At 42.9% G+C, this 19,853-nt stretch overlaps 1 protein-coding gene across 1 annotated transcript in view; it reads left to right on the forward strand.

The window, feature by feature from the left end:
* Positions 1-14,412, forward strand: part of si:ch73-242m19.1 (uncharacterized) — a 38,333-nt gene extending 23,921 nt beyond the window's left edge. The window contains exons 31-46 of the mRNA XM_063223888.1: positions 755-908; positions 2,116-2,211; positions 3,245-3,433; positions 4,548-4,756; positions 6,122-6,263; positions 7,066-7,186; positions 7,878-7,987; positions 8,959-9,108; positions 9,311-9,368; positions 9,839-10,002; positions 10,666-10,818; positions 11,189-11,323; positions 12,306-12,458; positions 13,497-13,706; positions 14,101-14,230; positions 14,408-14,412. Coding sequence (XP_063079958.1) covers positions 755-908; positions 2,116-2,211; positions 3,245-3,433; positions 4,548-4,756; positions 6,122-6,263; positions 7,066-7,186; positions 7,878-7,987; positions 8,959-9,108; positions 9,311-9,368; positions 9,839-10,002; positions 10,666-10,818; positions 11,189-11,323; positions 12,306-12,458; positions 13,497-13,706; positions 14,101-14,230; positions 14,408-14,412 — 2,179 coding nt within the window. The remainder of the gene's footprint in view (positions 1-754; positions 909-2,115; positions 2,212-3,244; positions 3,434-4,547; positions 4,757-6,121; positions 6,264-7,065; positions 7,187-7,877; positions 7,988-8,958; positions 9,109-9,310; positions 9,369-9,838; positions 10,003-10,665; positions 10,819-11,188; positions 11,324-12,305; positions 12,459-13,496; positions 13,707-14,100; positions 14,231-14,407) is intronic.
* Positions 14,413-19,853: the final 5,441 nt, after the last annotated feature.

Raw genomic sequence — 19,853 nt, forward strand, 5'->3', positions numbered from 1 at the left:
GAAGAATGTTACTAAAGCCTCATACAGATGTGTGAGCGCTGAGCTATCGGAATTGACCTCTACGTATCTCAGCGGGACCTGTGATCCCATGCCCAGCTTTTGCTGAGATTGGGAGGTTGAGGGTTCGAGCTCAGAGTGACAAACTACGTAGAGTGGATGAGGGTTACATGGCGCTACTCAGACATGCCGCTATTCAGACACTGATGTCTATTGTCTGAATATCGTCACGTTTCCCACCGAAATCTGCCATTTATATGGTTTGTGCTTAATTGCTGAGGTTTTTTCAGTTTAGGGCGAGTGCATGCAATTACCCTAAACCTAACCCTGACCTAACCCTGGCATATCTGATGTCTGAATAGCAGTATGACTGAATAGCGCTTGCCTCCCATAGAGGTTTGCTGTCACATATGGAGGGCAGGACTTAGTAATCCAGTTGTACTAGACATACACTGCAACATCCATTCTAACTCTGTGGACAGCATTGTTATGATGGTAAAACGTAAAGTAGACAATCAATACCTTCGTATCAATGCATTTCCTCCAATATGTGCACTTAAGCCATTCAGATACTGTAATTAATGTTCATTAATTCATCAACACTTGAGATCTGCATGAATTTTTGATCTTGTAAGAAATGCATGCATTTGAACATGTCATTGAATGGCAATGAATGACAATGAATCCACATTCTGATCAGGCAACTGAATTGAATAGAAACCAGACTATTTTATAAAATCTTTAAACTCTCTTGCAGAAAAACGTTCCTGTCCACTGGCAACATAGGAGCCTATCAGAGTGTCAGTGACAACATGGGACACGCCCTCCCTTTGTTGAGTGACAGACTCACAGGAAGTGAGCAGTCCTGCGGACTGCCCCTCCCCCAGCCACTGGATCCTCACAGCCCTCAGGTGAACAGGTTTTATTTTCAGGTGGACTAACACCTTACCTGAGTTCAGGGATTGACATTTAAATGTGTGTATGCACAACCGTATCTCACTCATTTTGTGAAGTATTCACGAAATAAATAGATTAATTTTCGTGGTGCATTCACGTTATTGCCCGTTTTTCGTGGTAGGGCAACGAAACGCTGCCTATTCACTTGAATTGCCCGACTATTGCCTAGCGACCCACTAGTTTGATGCCCTTTCGGTAGCCTACCGTCACATGGTAATCAAACATTTCAAACAAGCAATTTAGGGTTAGGTTTAGGGTCAAGGTTAGGGTTAAGGTTAGGGTTAAGGTTAGGGTTAGGGTTAGGGTTAGGGTTAGGGTTAAGTAGGGTTAAGGTTAGGGTTAGGTTTAGGTTTAGGTTTAGGTTTAGGGGACATAAGGCGTAAGTACCGAAAGGGCGTCGAATTAGTGAGTCCCGAGTGTATCAGCAGTGTTCTGTCAGCACCCCCTCCCCGCCCCTGCAGACGCTTGGATAACCATAGCAGCAGTGGGGCAATTCAAGTGAATAGGCAGCGTTTCGTTGCCCTACCACGAAAAACGGGCAATAACGTGAATGCACCACGAAAATGAATCTATTTTTTTCGTGAAGACTTTACGAAAGGCGTGAGATAGGGCTCGTATGCATGCTATAGCAGCTTAATTGACGGCTGATGCGTGCACCTGAATGGAGATGACATTCTACCGTACATAGATTGGCATTTAAGGCTGGGAGTTATTATGTCATGAGTTATATTTACATTTAATGGATAAAGTTACTCTACTATTTACAAATATTTGCATCAGTCCATGTCTTTGGACTTGAAACCATGCCTGCATTGCCTCTTTTCCACTGCCGGTTTTCTGGTAGGCCTACAGCTAGACACAGCGCGATTCGGCGACCACTTATTGCACTTTGATTGAGCTGTGTCATGCCTAATCGAAAAGCAAAATGTGGTGGCCAAGTCACGCTGTGTCGAGCTGTAGGCCTACCACAAACATGAAATGCCTGGATAGTCAGGCGCCATCTAGAACTTTCAGTTAGTGAACCCTCAGTGATGAGGACACGTAAGGGACATTATTACAGTTAGGTAGTGTACTATATTGTAGTGGATGGCATGCTTCAATGGACATTACAGTTAGGTGGTGTAGTGTAGTGGATGACGCGCTTCACTGCATCTGTTTCAGGCACAGAGGCTGTTCCCTTGGAGGTGGTTTGTGTCTCGGCATGGACGTCATCCCCTGGATATTTGGGATGTTCCACCCATAGAGTACTGCATGCAGGTGGAGTGATTCAATTATATGTTTTAATTTGTAGTTTATTTGGTAGGTACAATGTATTACAGACATAACATGGCAAGGCCATGACAAAACTTGTATGTGATACATAGAAGATTTATAGCCAGATCATGGCTAGTTTGCAACTCGTGTTTGAGATTTAGTCTGACCTTTGTCAAACACTTGTTTTCAATGCATGCCTGCATAGAGTATGTTAACTTGAGTATGTTAACTTGATGTATCATTCAAATTCCAGCTCCATCCAGCTATGCTAATTTCTTTTGTTAGTTAATTTCTCTGACTGACCCAAACCTGATATCCACCAAGGCCCTGCAGTATATACAGTATTATTCTATGTTTTATTGATTTCTTACTGCCCCCTACGATTACTGTATAGTTTTGTTTTAATTTTCATATAAGCTCTCCACTGATTGACACATGACATGAAGGTACAATGCGGAATTCTGCACCTGTTTTGATCTTTTGTATGGAGTGTCCCAGATCCCTAACTTGTACCAAAGTCCTTTCCTATATTAAGTGTCTCTGCTTGTACCCTCTACATCAGTGAGAAGCGGTGGGTCATTAGTTGATCCACTGAGGCTTGTTTTCTGGAACTTTCCATATTTGCGGAGTTCCACATGTGCTACTTTTTAGTCACATGCAGTGGCTATATGCCACTTTGTCAGTCCATCTGTCAGCCAGAAACTGCTTTGTTTCTGGAGGGTTTGTGTGCAATGTGCTGCAGCCAGGTCAGTGGAGCTGCATTGGTTGCAATGCAATTTTTCTTTTTAAACCAACCAAGTTGCCAAATGGCCAAAACAGTGTTGCAATTGGTCTTTAGATGTATCAGGTGGCCTAGACAGAAGCACTCCACTGTTTTCTATGGGCTTCCGCCTGAAACTGATATTCTTTTACACCAACTTGACTTCTAAACGTAACTCAATTCATATCATTGTGAGGCTAAGTTTTTACTGTGTGTCCTTCCCTTCTCTCGCATCCCTCCGTCCACCCCTTTTCCTCTCCCCCTGTCCACCCCCAGCTGTGTGTGAGTGGGCTGGGCGAGCGCAGTCGGCAGGTGGCCAATGGGGAGCTGCTGGGCGTGTCCCTGCTTCTGGAGGAGGTGCTGAGTGGAGCGCAGGTGGCCCGGCCTCTGCAGCTAGACACGGAGACGAGGAGGAGCAAAGATGCTGATGCTGATGCTGCTACACAACATGACAACGTAACCCAGGTAAAGGAGCAGAGACCTCAACTCACTCCTCCACAGGATCATTCCTTCAGTAGAACCTCTCATCTTGAGCCCCCCACATTTGGGCTTGTATGCTCATGGGGACCCCGGTTCGAGTCCGGACGGGGTCATTTCCCAGCCCTACCCCATATCTCTCCCGTAAAGGCTTAAAAAGCCCCTAAATATATGCAGTATATATATATATCAAAAAAAAGAAAATCTTTTAAAAAACACTCATCTTGTAGTAGACCAGGGATGGGGAACCTTTTTGATTCCAAGGGCCTCTTCAAATTCCTCCAAGGGCCGTAGAAGTCCTCCTAGGGCCGCACTATGAACACAAACCAGAATTTCCCCCTGCACTTTAAGCCTATATTGAAGATGGCCACCTTTACAACAGACCCCACCTTCACTAGGTCCCCTGAAATGTACAGTAACTTTACAAACATTTCATATTTCATGTGAAGCTGCATAACCTTAAAATGATATCGGGGCCAAATAAGACAGCCTCAGGAGCCGTTAATGAACCTTGAGACATAAGTTCCCCACCCCTGTAGACTAAAGAAAGAATCTTGTGCAGCAATAGTCAAAGAAGATAATGTAGAATCTGGCGTATTCACAAAATTTGAACTTCTGTTTCATTTCTGGTCTAATTTGTGCGGTTGTTAGACAATTTATTAAGCACACCATCAAATATGGAAACAAATAGCTGATCAGCCATTAACACAGGGAAAGGAAATTCTGCATGTCAAGACAACAAGCGGAAGGTTCAATTGAGGATGAGAGTGGAGAAGAAAGGAGATTTACTGTAGTCCCTAGACAAGACAGTGTGCTTGTATTCTAGTATTCTTCATCCATTATATTTGTTCTGTCACTCCTTACTTAATATAATAACTGTCTCTCGTAGGACATGGCCCCTGTTTGTTGTTAACAGCATGGCAATGACCAAGTCATAATGTATTACAAAAGGCCCTGTAATGTCGTACTAGTACAGTACTGTAGTAAAGTCTTTTCAGTGAGTACAGCATTCCACCAGTGGATCAGCGCACATTTTGAGGCTACAGTTGACCAAATAAACGCATGATGAAGTGCTGTACTGTACATGTCTTGTGTACTGTAGGGGCTTGATGACGTTGCCATACCTGAGGATGGGGTAGGCAGCGCTGGGAAGATGAAGAGGGACCCTGCCTTCGTCCTGGAGCAGCAGAGAGGCTTCCTGTTGCTGTGGAAACAGCTGGAGGTGCTGAAGGAGTGCTGGGGCTGCCACAGGCTGGGGGTGCAGCAGATCCACAGCACCACCCTCTACCGACACTTCAACACACTCTACAGGTGGGCTTTGCTAACTTCCACAGCACCACCCTCTACCGACACTTCAACACACTCTACAGGTGCAGGGCTTTGCTAACTTCCACAGCACCACCCTCTACCGACACTTCAACACACTCTACAGGTGGGCTTTGCTAACTTCCACAGCACCACCCTCTACCGACACTTCAACACACTCTACAGGTGGGCTTTGCTAACTTCCACAGCACCACCCTCTACCGACACTTCAACACACTCTACAGGTGGGCTTTTGCTAACTTCCACAGCACCACCCTCTACCGACACTTCAACACACTCTACAGGTGGGCTTTTGCTAACTTCCACAGCACCACCCTCTACCGACACTTCAACACACTCTACAGGTGCAGGGTTTTTGCTAACTTCCACAGCACCACCCTCTACCGACACTTCAACACACTCTACAGGTGGGCTTTGCTAACTTCTCCATCACACCGTACAGCTTCATATCAACATTGACATAAAATCCTCCACTGCAGTCTATTTTTGTTGTTTTGTTGTTGTACTTTTGTCTACTTTTGTTGAGTCCCTGTGTTTATTTTGTGCCCCACTCTCTACCGACTCTTCGCTACACTCTACAGGTGCTCACACTGCTCACACGCTGCACTGTCACAGGCCATTTTGAACAACAATAAATCGGTGTGTGTGTGTGTGTGTGTGTGTGTGTGTGTGTGTGTGTGTGTGTGTGTGCGTGTGTGCGTGTGTGTGTGTGTGTGCGTGTGTGTGTGTGTGTGTGTGTGTGTGTGTGTGTGTGTGTGTGTGTGTGTGTGTAAAATAGTAAAAAATCGTAAAAAAAAGAGTAAAATATCGCCCTCTTGAACAGAAAATAACTAGCCTTGGCTATACATGCCAATACCTAGCACTTATCTTTGGAAGCCTGGGACATGTGCATAGACTTGTCACTTGGGGTCTAAGGATGGTGGGCTTTATGACAGTGAAGGCACAGCAAATTGCCAAACATTGTTCAATATCCTCCATCATTGGTAGTCGTCATATTTGGAGAAGGAGGTGTTGTTTGTATCCTTAAAACTGCTGTTACTTTGAGACCTGCATTGGATTGTGGAGAGAGAGAGAGAGAGATTTTTTATTTTTTTGGCCTTTGCTATTACAGGATAGTATGAGAGGAGACAGGAAACCATTGGGAGAGAGAGATGGGGCAGGGTTGGGAAATGACCCCGGCCGGACTCGAACCGGGGTCCCCATGGGCATGCACGCCCAAATGTCGGGGGCTTAGCGCGCTACGCCACAGCGCCCCCCCGAGAGAGACATTTTAAATGTATTTCTAACTGTTTAAGCCCAGCCCTCCCAAAAAAGTGGTGACTTCCTGAATGTGCCTGCTTCATGCTTCAGACAGGAGATCCAGCTCCCCAGCATGAGGGCCCTGGCCCAGCAGCTGGGCTGTGAGCAGCACTATGAGGCAATGCTGCTGCTGGACAGCCAGGCTCTGTTGCCCCCTGCTGGCGCCTCCGAGGTACAGCTGAAGACCTGGGAGGTATGTTACATCAGAGCTCCCGACCACTGCAGCACCGCACCATACAGAGCAGTTGAATATGAAACAATGGATTATTTATTTATTTATTTATTTCTCTTCACACATTTTGACTTTGACTTCGACTTAAATTACGTGTCATGAGAAAGTAGAGCAGTATGGAGCAAACGGTCCCCAAAAGAAGCTAAATATCAGCTTATAGGCCCGGGCCCAAAACTCCATCATGAGTGGAGCAACCAACCCACGTAGCTTCACATAGCAGGGTCTTTACATAAGACAGGATTTCATATAAATATGAATGATCTGATATCATTAATAAATAATAGAATTCAGAAGTACAGTATGCCTAATGCTTACATGACAGTGAAAACCGTTGTTTCCTATTCTTTCCTTTCTTTATATAACTTGGCAGACATAGCTGGTAGGCCCAAGTGAAAAGTACAGAGGTTGCAAGTACAGAGATGTATGTAAGATACAATCGTACATAAATATGAATAATTTGCTATGAATGTATCATGTCATGAATAAATCATAATTGTAGGCCTAATACTGAAATGACAATGAAATAAAACATTTAATAACAAACAGATCATACGCAGTACATATCAGACTTCAAATAATTATATTTTATTAAAATAATAATGGAAGATGTATGCAAATGCTCATATCCATCAATCAATGTATTATACAAGTTGTGTATCATTCTCTCAGACATGTAATAAGCCAGAGCAGCTAGAGAAATTAGTCAAATTGCCTGCTCACAACATTTGAGTTAAGAATAAATTAACATGTTGTGTTTGCCCAGCTGATGAAGCTACTGGAGAGCACAGAGTGTGACATGATCAAAGCAGTGCAGTGGAAGATGGCCAAAGAGATGACACTGCTGATGTCAGAAAGAGCACGGCAAGACACTGCCCTGCCTACAGGTATCTCTCTCTCTCTCTCTCTCTCTCTCTCTCTCTCTCTCTCTCTCTCTCTCTCTCTCTCTCTCTCTCTCTCTCTGTCTGTCTCTCTCTCTCTCACTTAGACACACACACACACACCCACACACAATGGAATTAAAATGCATACGTGTACATATTACGATCGATAGTTTGTGAATATTTTACCTATACTAATAGCTCTAGGTTCACTATTCTAGCGGTGTGAAGACCCCTCCCTTCCATGACAGCTATTCTTCATAAAAAACTAACCCCTGCTTATGTGCACTTGTAACTGAGGTGATCCTGAAGGTCTCAAACCTGCCACCTACCAGTCACGATACCGCTGAGCTAAAGGTCCATTGGTCCAAACTGATAGCTCAGCGCTACCGATACTGTATGAGGCTTCGGGAGTGAGGTTTTTACTAACGTTCTACACAGAACTCTGCCAGTTGGAACCCTGCTATTTATTTCCCCACACTTTGTATGCTCCTGATCATGTGTCGTTTTTAAGTCACTCGGAAAAAAGCATCTACACTACTGAATTTTATGTAATGTAATGTAATATTGTAATGTAATGTAATGTATTGTATTGTATTTTAATGTAATGTAATGTAATGTAATATTGTAATGTAATGTAATGTATTGTATTGTATTTTAATGTAATGTAATGTAATATTGTAATGTGTGTGTTGAGATGTGTGGAAGAGGGGCCCCATGAAGCACTGCCCGACACCAGAGAGGCCGCTGGTAGTGGAAAACTTCGCCCAACAGCTGCTGTCTGGAGGACAGATATCTGGAGACCAGGTGAAAACATCCTCTACTGTAGTGTTTCTCAACAAGGGCGCTGTAGCCCCCCAGGGGGGTGGTTGGGTGGGGGGATTGAGAATGACACAGCTGAGTGGGGACGGGGCTTAGTTCCCATTGGGGGTATTATTGTTTTTTATTTTTCAATATTAAGGGGCTCATTGGCAGACTTATGATGGGGTCAAGGGGGCTTTGGGAAGCTTATGATGAGGTCAAGGGGGGGATTTGCTCAAAAAAGTTTGTGAACCACTGCTCTACTGTTACTTGCCTTCGGAGTTGTATAAAGTAGAAGTACTCTTACAGATGTAGTATATCATATTACATGGTTTTGATTATGTAATATCATAATGTTAGTGCTGTAATTACATCTGTAAGAGTAGGTCTACTTCTACTTTATACAACTCTCCATGCCTTGAGGAAGAATAAGATGATTACCGTATAGACAGAATGATTCATTTTAATCTATTCAAGACTTGAATGAATGATGCTGATTACCTTACACATCTAAGAATCCTGGTCCTAACCTACGTTGACCTTATGACTCTACATTCTCTGTCTATCTCTTCTTCCTCTGCCTTCCTGCTTTTTCTGCCTCTCCTCTATACCTCTCCTTTTAAATCTATCTCTAACAATGTTTTTTCCCATTTGTTAAGCACTTTGAGTTACATGCCTTGTATGACACAGTGCTATACAAATACAATTATTATTATTATTATTATTATTATAATGATGATGATGATGATGGTGATGATGATGATAGTGGCAAATTATATTTATAATTCATAGTTTTACGTAATATACACTGTATTTATGCAATATTTATAAATTCATATCATGAACATCATGCTGGTCATGGAAATTCAAAGACGACAGCGACATTGAAACACTGGAGGGTACTGAAGACGAGAATAGAAGGCAACTAATATTGAGTTTGAGGATTACAATCTGCAATATTGTGCTCTGCCCTCCAGGTCACCTTCTCCAGTGGACACCTCCAGGAGTGTTTGAACTTCCTGCTGCGCGATGTGATTGGTCGAGAGCGTAGCAACTTCCTGTTCTACTCGCAGTTCTATGAGCACCTTCTGCAGCTGGAGACGCAGCTGCTGCACCAAAGGGAACAGGTAACATGCAAATCATCAGGTGCAAATCAAACAATACTTCAAAAGAAAAAGTTAACCGCACACTTATTTTACTTTTTCCTTGTTTATTCAGAGCAGACAACGTGTTCCCCTCTGTGCGTTCGCCCTAACCTGTTGTATGTTGTATGCAATTGATATATATTCTCCAATATTTAACCTTTTGATATTTAACCTTTTGATTTAGGATGTGAAGAACCTGGAGGAAAATCAGATCCTGTCCAATGACCCTCTCAACAAAGTGAGTGTATGGCCAATCATGGATTCACCATCTACCTAATAGTTAATTTAATGCACAACCCTACGAGAACTGCAATGTTAGGCACTCTCATCTCTGTTGCACTGAGTCTGTTTAACTGTTATGGTGCATCTGTGTCTATCCCTGACTCTGGCAATGCTGCCCTGTCACCAGTTAGTAACAGACAGATGCACCTTTCCTCTTGTTTCTGCAATGGAAGCACATGTTTCCCACTTAACATGTGATTTCCTGCCAGTCATGGGCAACTTTGATTCATGAGTTCACAATCCAGTTTGCCCATCACTGTACGTGATGCTAGCCTGCTATAGCAGCAGCACATAACCCATGTGTCTCCCCGTGCTTGTGGCCCAGGCGGCTGGTCTGTGTCTATAGCAGGCTGGCTATGTCTGTGTCTATAGCAGGCTGGCTATAGCAGCACATAACCCATGTGTCTCCCCGTGCTTGTGGCCCAGGCAGCTGGTGTGTGTCGGGGGCTGATGGTGGAGGTGACGGCCCTGAGGTGCCGTCTGGTTCATCTGGAGGAGGAGCACAGAGGCCTGAGGCAGCAGCTCACCCTTCAGCACAGGCAGCACTACGACACGCTGGTCAGACAGCTACTCACCACCTGCCTACAACTCAAGGTGGGACAAGTGGGGACGCTCTATGGTACATGCCTGCCATGCACAGAGGAACTTATAGTAGTGTTATGCTTTGCAGTATACTTTGTACTTACAATATTATATGATATGGTAGAAGTACTTATATACGATATGATATGATAGTATATGATAGTTATATGATATGATAGTAATTCATTTTGCATCCCTGAGCAAGACTCGTTTAAGACAGGACATACAAATAACATCACAAGACTATTGCACATGTGCCATGCTCCACATGCATGAGAATTAACTGACAAAAACAGACAGCCGACAGACATACATGCATTACATACAACCCACATCACCCCCATTGTGGAGAGATAACACTATACATCCTTATAGTAGACGCCAAGACACTTTATTGATCCTGACGGAAATGAAGGTGTCCAGCACCCACATTGCACATTTACACATATCTATTCTACATATACATCACATCAGCATTATAAATATTTCACGTCACGCATACCTACTACATATGGCACAGACCTTCACTTCTCCGTCCCAGTGTAAAGATGGCCCAAAAATGAAGAGAAAATGTGTACACTTTGCAAGACATACCAGAGATGGTGTTCTTAAAGGATATCATTTGGCTATACCACATACCACTAACCGGAACTTTTATATGTGGTGTTTCTGTAGTCACGGCTGGATGGTTACCATCAGAAGATGGAGGAGGACGTTCTGCAGATGGTGGGTCGAGTCCGCAGGGAGGGAGTGGACAAAATCACCAAGCTCCAGAAGAAGTACGACTCCTCTAGAGACCCAAAGGAGTTAGCTGACACCCTGGTTGAGGTGAGGGAAGCACCAGATTTACTTCCCTACTTGAACATTCTTTAAGCTGCCATTCATGACCTTACAATACTGAAGAAACGTTTCACTGATGATATATAATTTATTGAAATCATTGGCACTCGTCTACTATGCGGCCGAACCGGGTTCGATTCCCAGTCCGGGTTCTTTGCCGGCCCTTCTCCGTCTCTCTCCCCACTCGCTTCTTGTCACCGCCTTCACAGTACTATCGCATATAAAGTCAAAAAGACCAAAAAATATCTTTATAAAAAAAGAAATCACCACGCAAATGAAATTCTTATGCTAGTTGGCATCTCTTCTGTGATGTTTGGCTACTTTATTTATATCCGGCATCTTTTTTTGTTGTACCTAGAAAGAGATGCATCTTGACCTCCTCACAGAGAATTCTCAGCAGAGGGTTGTGATGAGGAAGCTACAGACTCTGGCTAAATGGAGGGAAGCTACTGCCCTGGGGAAACTACAGCGGGAACTGCTGACCTCCAAACAGGTACAGCTTAAAAATTCTGGGAATTACTTCTTAAAGGTGCACTGTGTAATGTTTTTAGTAGTTCATTTACAGAATTCACACTGTCCGTTCACAAAGGTTGCCTTAGGTCTGAGTGTGCATGTAATTCCATTCCATGTAATTCATTGTATGATGCTGATCATGTTTTCTGTTGTGATTTGCTTTTGATGAAGGTGTCTGCTATGCTAAATGTAATGTAATGTAATTGCAGAGAATAGCCTATTTCCTATTCGTCTTCCTACGTAATTGAAGAGGGAGATGCAGAAGCATCTATGGTGCATCATAGTGCAACCTCAAGCCATTGACACTCTCTGTAAAAAATGTCAATGTGTAATGTTTGATTGTTGAGTTTAATAATATAAGAGAACAATGATTGCACCGGCATGCACTGTATACAGGGTTCCCGCCACGGGTCATGGAATTTCAGGAATATCATGGAAATTCATAAAAGTTTTTCCAGTCATGGAAAGTCATGGAATTTTACCATTTTGCATGCACAGTCATGGAATATCATGGAATTTTCAAAAGCAAAAACGTTTTTGTTTGGTGTATAACATTGTTTCTTACTTGTTATACTACAGTACAATGCTTCGCCAGAGACGGTTTGGTATCACGCTATGTGATAGTTGTGTTTAATATAAGAGACCAGTAATTGCATCTGCATGTACTGTACTGTGTACATGTACACAGCTTGAACTGGCCTTGCCCCAGGGCAGACTCCTGACATGATGTTTAGTTTAGTTTAGTTTGTGTGTGTGTGTACTCGTTATTTACTCTATATATTAAAAAAAATAAAAGATAAAAAAATAACCCCTCTTTGCAACTGCACTTGTTGTTCTGTATATCTCCTGTGCACTTTGTATTTGCTTGTGATGTTGGCTTGATTATGTCCTCTTTTGAAAGTCGCTTTGGTTATAAAGCGTCTGCCAAATGCAATGTAATGTAATGTAATATGTAATTCCAGAGGGAGCTGTGTCGGCAGCTGTGCTGCATGAGGGTGCAGATGGAGAGTGAGCAGCAGGGGGCGCTGCAGCAGCAGGAGCTGGAGGCCCTGAGGGTCGCTATGGAGACCAGCCAGAGGGAGGTGCACATCACCAGGAAGCAGCTCAGCCAACAGGTAGGTTGCGTTCCAATATGCAGACTTCCGTCCTCCCTTGCCTGCTTGTGACCTCATGATGATGTCACAGACGACAGAAAATGAATTCAATATCTTGCAAAAGGGCAATTCTAATGTCATTTTCTCATGTGCAATTTGGATGGTGAATGAAAAGCAGTCCCCCAAAAGTTGATGTGGCTAGGCGGACAGCTTGGAAACTTAATTATTTTCTCCACGGAGGTGGGGCGAGGTCACAAGCACAAGTGGAGGACGGGAGTGTGCATATTGGAATGCACAACCAAAATTAATACATGACTGAGCTACACAAGTTATAGGGTATTAAACCTACAAATATTTATGGCAAGTTTGTAAATGGTGTTTCAAAGAGAATATTGAATAGTTATGTTACATCAATTAGTAATATTTATCAGTATTCTTTTTTCACACGTTCAGACATTTCAGGCAACCCCATTTGAATTCCAGGCCACCCCAGTGTTGAAAAACACTCATAGACATAGTATATACGTATACGTTTATGGTTTATGGTCCTGTCTCATATACACTCACCAGCCACTTTATTAGGTACGTACAACTTCCAAGTATAGGGTTGCATCCCCTTTGCCTTCAGAACTGCCTTAATTGCCTACAACAAATCTCAGATAGGCTGTGGCGTTATAACGATGCTCAATTGGTACTAAGGGGCCCAATGTGTGCAAAGAGTGTCAGTTCATAGTGTAAAGGTCAGCGAACCTTAATGAAGAGTAAGGCAGAATAAAGCCTTGTGCTGCTGTTGTAGTAGCAAATGTACTATTTTCTCTCATAGCTGCTTGCAAGACTACAAAACTTCTACAAGAAGTCATGGCCCCATCTCAATGTCAAGTGTTCTAGCCTTGCTAGGACGTGAAATGCCTGGTGATTGGCTTCTCCGCGGAGTTCACCAAAGAGTATCCAATCACTGGGCGTTTCACGTCCTAGCAAGGCTAGAACACTGGGCATTGAGATAGAGCCACTTATGTGCTAGTATGACTAACTGATTGTCGTCCACTGTGTGTGTCCCAGAGCCAGCGTCTGCAGGAGGTGCAGCACAGCCGTGCCCAGGAGAAGCGCATGCGTGGCCAGCTGCAGAGCTCCGGGCAGCAGAGTCTGCAGCGTCTGCAGGAGGAGGCAGAGGAGAGGGAGCGCCTCATCAAGCAGCTGACCGAGCAGCTCAGCTCCGGGCGCAGGCACAGCCAGCTTCAGCAGCAGCACAGCACCAAAGAACTGCAGCAGGTCACATCACACAGACATACCATTCTTTTGCCTTTAAAAAAAATATATATTTGAGATAGGACAGTGCAGACAGTGGGGAGAGAGAGAGATGGGGAGGGGTCGGCAAAGGACCCGGGCCGGAATCGAACCCGGGTCGCCGGTGTAGCAGTCGAGTGCCCAGCCGATTGAGCCACGGCTGGGCCACAGATGTTACTCTTACTGTACAAGCTGAATGAAAACTTTCTGAGATCTGAATGGAAGCTTATGCATAGGTCAAGTCATGGAAATTGTTGGATATATTACTCCAGTTTTTCATTGGGGTGAAACTTTTTTTTAAATTCGACATGATATTTTTTCTGAAACCAGACAGATTTATTTCTTATGGAGGTGTGTGTGTGTGTGTGTGTGTATATAGGTGAGGAGTAAACTACAGCAGGAGCGTGGTCTAAAGCAGGAGGCCTTCCAGCTGGTCAGTCAGCTGCAGAGGCAGGTGAGCTCAGGAGGAGGAGGGAGGAGTCTACTCAGCTGCTCCGCCTCCACACCAGGTGACCATCACACCTCTACATCTCCAAACACACTGGGCCTATACTACAAAGCTGGTTCAGGAGAAGTTAAGGTTTAGTTAAGAGGTAAATCATCTAATACAAAAGCCTTTCCACGATCTTCTATTAGATGATTTACCTCTTAACTTAACCTTAACTTATCCTGAACCAACTTTGTAGTATAGGCCCCCTATACATGGGTTTGCCGTATTTGTATGGGATCAAGGAAGGGGAACTCGCACACCTTGTAAGCCGATGCAATAATTTCCTTTTATTGCATGTTTTGAAAATAAAAAAGTGCTACCCAAGTGAACAGTGCAAACGTTTCGGTCCCATTCAGACCATCCTCAGTGCAATGTTATTTTTTTATTTTCGAAACATGCAATAAAAGGACACTATTGCATCGGCATACAAGGTGTGCAAGTTCCCCTTCCTTGATCCCATAGTTAACCTGTTGGAACCTACGCACCCACCCGGCATCAAGAGAAAAGGCGTGGTACCTCCCTTTGAAAGAACCTTTGCCGTATTTCTAAACACGATATTGTGAGGAGGGGCAAAACACTGGCAGCCAACCATGTGAGCTAATTTTTTGACAGACAGCGGTTTCGAACAATCAGAGGTTGAGTTGTGCGCAGCTAGTGTCGCGCAGTCAGGGGAAAACAAAAATGTAGAACCCATGTATAGACTAGCATTCTTGTATAGACTTAGCATATTGGCCCTCCTCACAGCGCGGATGGTTGTAAACGGGAAACCTATGTGTAATTTTGTATGTATAACTATGTAGAACAATTGACTTCAGTGCTATCATGTAGATGGGAATTCTAGAGATGTTGCTCAATTGCAAGTGTGTCTTTCCTACGATGTTCTGTCATATCAAGTCCACGTAAGATTGTGGGTGCGTTCCAATATGTGAACTTGCGTCCTCCACTTGTGCGTGTGGCCTCGTACCAGGAAGTAGTAGTACGCCATGATGACATCACTAACAACAGCATTATATTTCAATATCTCACAAAATCTCAATTGTAATGTAATTTTCTCATTTGCAAACTGGATGGTGACTGAAAAATAGTCAGCCAAAGATTGTTTTGGTTAGGCTGACAGTTAATTTTGTCCATGGAGGCGGGGCATCAGCAAAACGTGAAGCCACAAGCACAAGTGGAGGACACGAGTTTGCATATTGGAATGCACACATAGAATTGAGACTGCTGTTTTCATAAAAGCAAGTGTTTGAGAAGTTGACTAATGATGTGTCTGTCACAGCTCTGGCAGCAAGCAGCAGAGTTACCAGGACGTCCCCTGTACTGGCACTTAGAAACTCAAGAGGATCCACTTCAGGTAGAGAAGAGTTTATTCAAGAGTCTCCTCTCAGTTGAACTTAACAAAAGATGACTTTTTAGTCAAGAGTCATATTCATCATGAAGTGTGTTTCGCTTTACAAGTGCTCTTGGAAAGAGTACCTATTGGACTTTTCAGATGCAGTTTGATATGAGCCCCGAATGAAAAATGTTTCCCTGTTTTTAGCTATGTCTACCAGGAACATCAGAAGGGAAGACACAGAGGAGAGAGGCACGTGCACATTTCAAACCGACAACAATGGTCCAAGGATGCTCTTCTCAAACCCCAGCCAGGTGAGGATAACCCCATCAGTCATAATTGGGTTTAGATGAGGACAATTTGTCCCGACATTGCCACCAGGATGTTATGGTGTCTGGCATCTGGCTCTGAGCAGTGTGTATTATGTATATGTATGCATGGAGATGTGTGCTATATTGGCTCTGCCGTGGCCTAACAGTAGGGCACTGGGTTACTGTCCCAGTGACCCGGGTTCGATTCCGGTCCAGGTCATTTGACAATCCTTCCCCGTCTCTCTCCCCACTCGCTTCCTGTCCCACTCTTCTCTGTCCTGTCCAAATAAAAGTTGAAAAACCCATAAAAAAAGTTAGAAAAAGATGTGTGCTATATGTTTGATCTGTGTAAAGTGTATTAGGCGTATGCTGCTATGCACATAGACTCTTTGCGCAGATGGGGTCACTGGCGAGCCTATTCACCATCTGCTGAAAATACTCAACTACATCATAACAACATTGCTATGACATTACAGAGAGTAACAGATTAAGACATAGCCATTTGAATTTTGGTGATGGGTTATAACCTAGGCTCTGGGGAAAGGGGTTCATTTCCTTCAGGGTCAATAAAGCATCTTTATTCTACTCTACTCTCACTCAGCATCTGGAGGTGTCTGAGGTGGTGCTGTTGCCGACTATCCAAGATGGCCGAAGCACCCCACTGATGCTCACCATGCAGCAGAGGCCATAGGTGGACGACTCCGTTCCAGACACAGCCTCAGACCCACAACATCTCATACAGGAGACAGACACACTACCAAGTGAGCCTTGCTGTGATCTCAGGAAGGAAGGAGCTTTGGTAACATTCCATGCTGAGATCTACTATCTGGCATCCATTACCCACAAACTACAGTCAACTTACATCACATTACTCACCTGACATGACATTTGCTTTAGTAGTTAAGTAGGTTAAAGATTGCAATATGACAGCATGAGCAAAATATGAAACTATTTTGTAAGAGGTAATCATTTGCAAATGCCCTAAGTTTGGAAATACTTTACGTAGTACACTGGAGGTTGAAGAACAAGTACCTCTCTGTCAGTTTTCTGAATAAAAAACATAAAAAATGCAATGTATTGTTTTTTGGTTTTGACTAAAAAGGTGAAAGGAAAATTCTGTTGGCGTGGACAAATTTGTGGCTTTGGTTGAAAGACCTTTACTGCATTCAAAAAAGCATTTACATTTTAAAAACACTTGTAATCACTCCCTTATTTTCCAATGGAACATTTTGGACTTTGTTAAGACTTATTCCAGAATAATGAATTATAAAAACATCATGATGATACATTTGGTTGTTAATTTAAGCATTTTTGATTGTAATTAAAAAAAAACCAAATTCCTCAGCCATCGACTGAAGTAAGTAAGTAAGTATGCCCTTTATTATCCCACAGTGGGGAAATTCATTTGTTGCAGGAGTAACGTACAGATGTGCAAAAAGCAGACGGCATGCATACAGACACAGGACCAGGAGGTTAAAAAGTATATAAGATATATAAAAATAGAGATGTTATAGAAAATAGAGATATGTCTGTTAAAAACAAGTACAAGTACATTAGTAAAAGTGCATTAGCAGCATCATAAAAGGAGGAGGGGGCTAAAAAATAATAAATAGGTTAAAAAGTTAACAATCTTAACAATCTGGCGTAGAAACATTACCCATGGCACTTCATCAAAAGTTGAAGGGTCTGAAGGGTGCTCTTGGCAGTAAAACACTTTCCCCAGATTTCACCTGTAAAGGAAAAGAGCAACTCTATCAACTGCAATGAAGTGAAATAAGAAAACATTTGACCTTATTATACTCAACATTTACAAACATTCAGCTTCACCCTTGTATAACTTTATAATACATACCAACAATTACACATACATACATACAAAATCATGTAACAAGCAAAACTTTTGACATTAAAGCCTCTTGTCAACACTGGTATAAAAAACGCTCACTTGTAGTGCAGTATTTACCTGTGTGAGTTCTCATGTGTTTGTGCTTGTGCTGTGCAGTATTTAGGAAGCGACTGGAACTGGGCACTATCTGGCAGGAACTTGACTGTACGCAACCAGTAGTGCAGAGGTGGGCAATCATTTTGGGCAAAGGATCACATTGGGTTTTGGTTATTGACAGAAGGAAATATGATGATAAGAAATAATATGCACTGACATCATTTGTTGGCTATTTAAATCCTGCAGATTGTAAATACATTAAAATGCATTAAGATGTATAGAGTAGTCTGAATCTAGACTAATCTGAAACCATTAGCCATTTTAAGAAAGTTTGGTAAGAGTAGCACTTTGAATTTCACAGTTGCCTCTCTTGTAAGGCTCTGCAGGCCAGATGAAAGGGTATGTACCAAGATAGAAGAGCCTGAGACTTGCCATGTCAAAAGCCTGCAGAGGATTCACAGTACATACATAAAAATACAATTAGCATATATATATATATATATATATATATATATATATATATATATATATATATATATATATATACATATATATATTGACTTTTGACTGATGTGAGTGACGACAAAGCATTGGCCAATAGGCACAGACACAGTTTGAAAACAAGGGGTTGTTCCCATCAACAATTTTCTGATGTCTCATTGATCGGGACCAGACTTAATATTCACATTTGATCTCACATTTAATCTGTCTTGTCAGGCTACTAGATCACATCCCTGGCTACTTGTTTCCCTGTTTTTAAGCATCTTCTGCATGCTTCTATGGCCTCAAGGCCAGAGGTGGAAGAAGTACTGAAGTTGTGTACTTAAGTAAATGTAGAAGTTCCCTGCGAAAAAAATACTCAAGTGAAAGTAAAAGTTGTACACCAAAAATGCACTTAAGTAAAAGTCGTAAGTACTAACTTTAAAATGTACTTTTTGAGTACAAAAGTACAAGTACTTGCACAATGGCTGTCTTTCTCCGTGTCTGCCTACAAAGTTCAAAGTTCAAAGTACTTTATTTGCCATTTGTGCATAGACTAGTAGTCCAAGCACATAGGAACTCTTGTGCAGGCCCTCTGAGTCAATAAATAGAATTAAATAGAAAAATAGGAAGACAAAAAAACATTAAAAAGTGATCAAAAGAATAATTAAAAAAAGGTGGATCAAAGTTCTTTTTTGCCATCAGCCTCACTGTAGCTGGGAAGAAACTATTGAAAAACCTTGCTTTTCTGGTAGGAATGCTGTCCGCTCTACTGTGTCTCAGTTTGTATGTGCAGTTCTTGTGTTTGAGCAGAGAGTTAGCTGGATGGAGTGGGTCTTTAATGATTCTCTCTGCTCTCCTCTGGTTGCGCTGTACATAGAGTCCATGGAGGGAAGTGCTGTGCCTATAATCCTCTCCGCAGTCTTGATTATTCGTTGCAAAGACTTCCTTTCAGCCTTAGTGATGTTGCCATAACAGACAGTGATGCCTGTGAGGATGCTCTCTACAAGTCCTCTGTAGGCCTGGGTAAGAGGGCAGTAGTTCAGTCCAGCCTTCCTAAGCATCCCAATAAAGTACAGCCTTTGCTGGGCTTTTTTCACGATGGATGTGGTGTTCAGACTCCAGCTCAGGTTTGATGTTACTTGCATGCCTAGGAATTTATGACTTTCAGCCCTCACCACCTCTGTCCCTTTAATGTGCAGAGGCTGTAGGGGAGGAGGATGTTTTCTAAAGTCCACTATAATTTCCCTCGTCTTGTCTGTGCTGAGGATGAGGTCATTTGTCTCCCCGTAGTCAATGATGTAGTTCACAACAGACCTGTATCCTGACTCATCCCCTTATTTGATGAGCCCCAGGATGGTAGTGTCATCAGCATATTTGATGGTGTTGTCATGACTTGAGAGAAGGTCATGGGTATACAGTGTGAAGAGTTTAGGACTGAGGCAGCATCCTTGTGGAGATCCCGTACTGACTGTGAGCTCAGAGGACACCTGCCCCCCCCATTCTCACCACCTGTGGTCTCTCTATAAGGAAGTCCAGTATCCAGTTACAGGTGGGAGTTGGAAGGCCAAGGACTGTC

The sequence above is a fragment of the Engraulis encrasicolus genome, chromosome 19 (assembly GCF_034702125.1).
Source record: "Engraulis encrasicolus isolate BLACKSEA-1 chromosome 19, IST_EnEncr_1.0, whole genome shotgun sequence".
NCBI classification, from domain to species: Eukaryota; Metazoa; Chordata; class Actinopteri; order Clupeiformes; family Engraulidae; genus Engraulis; species Engraulis encrasicolus.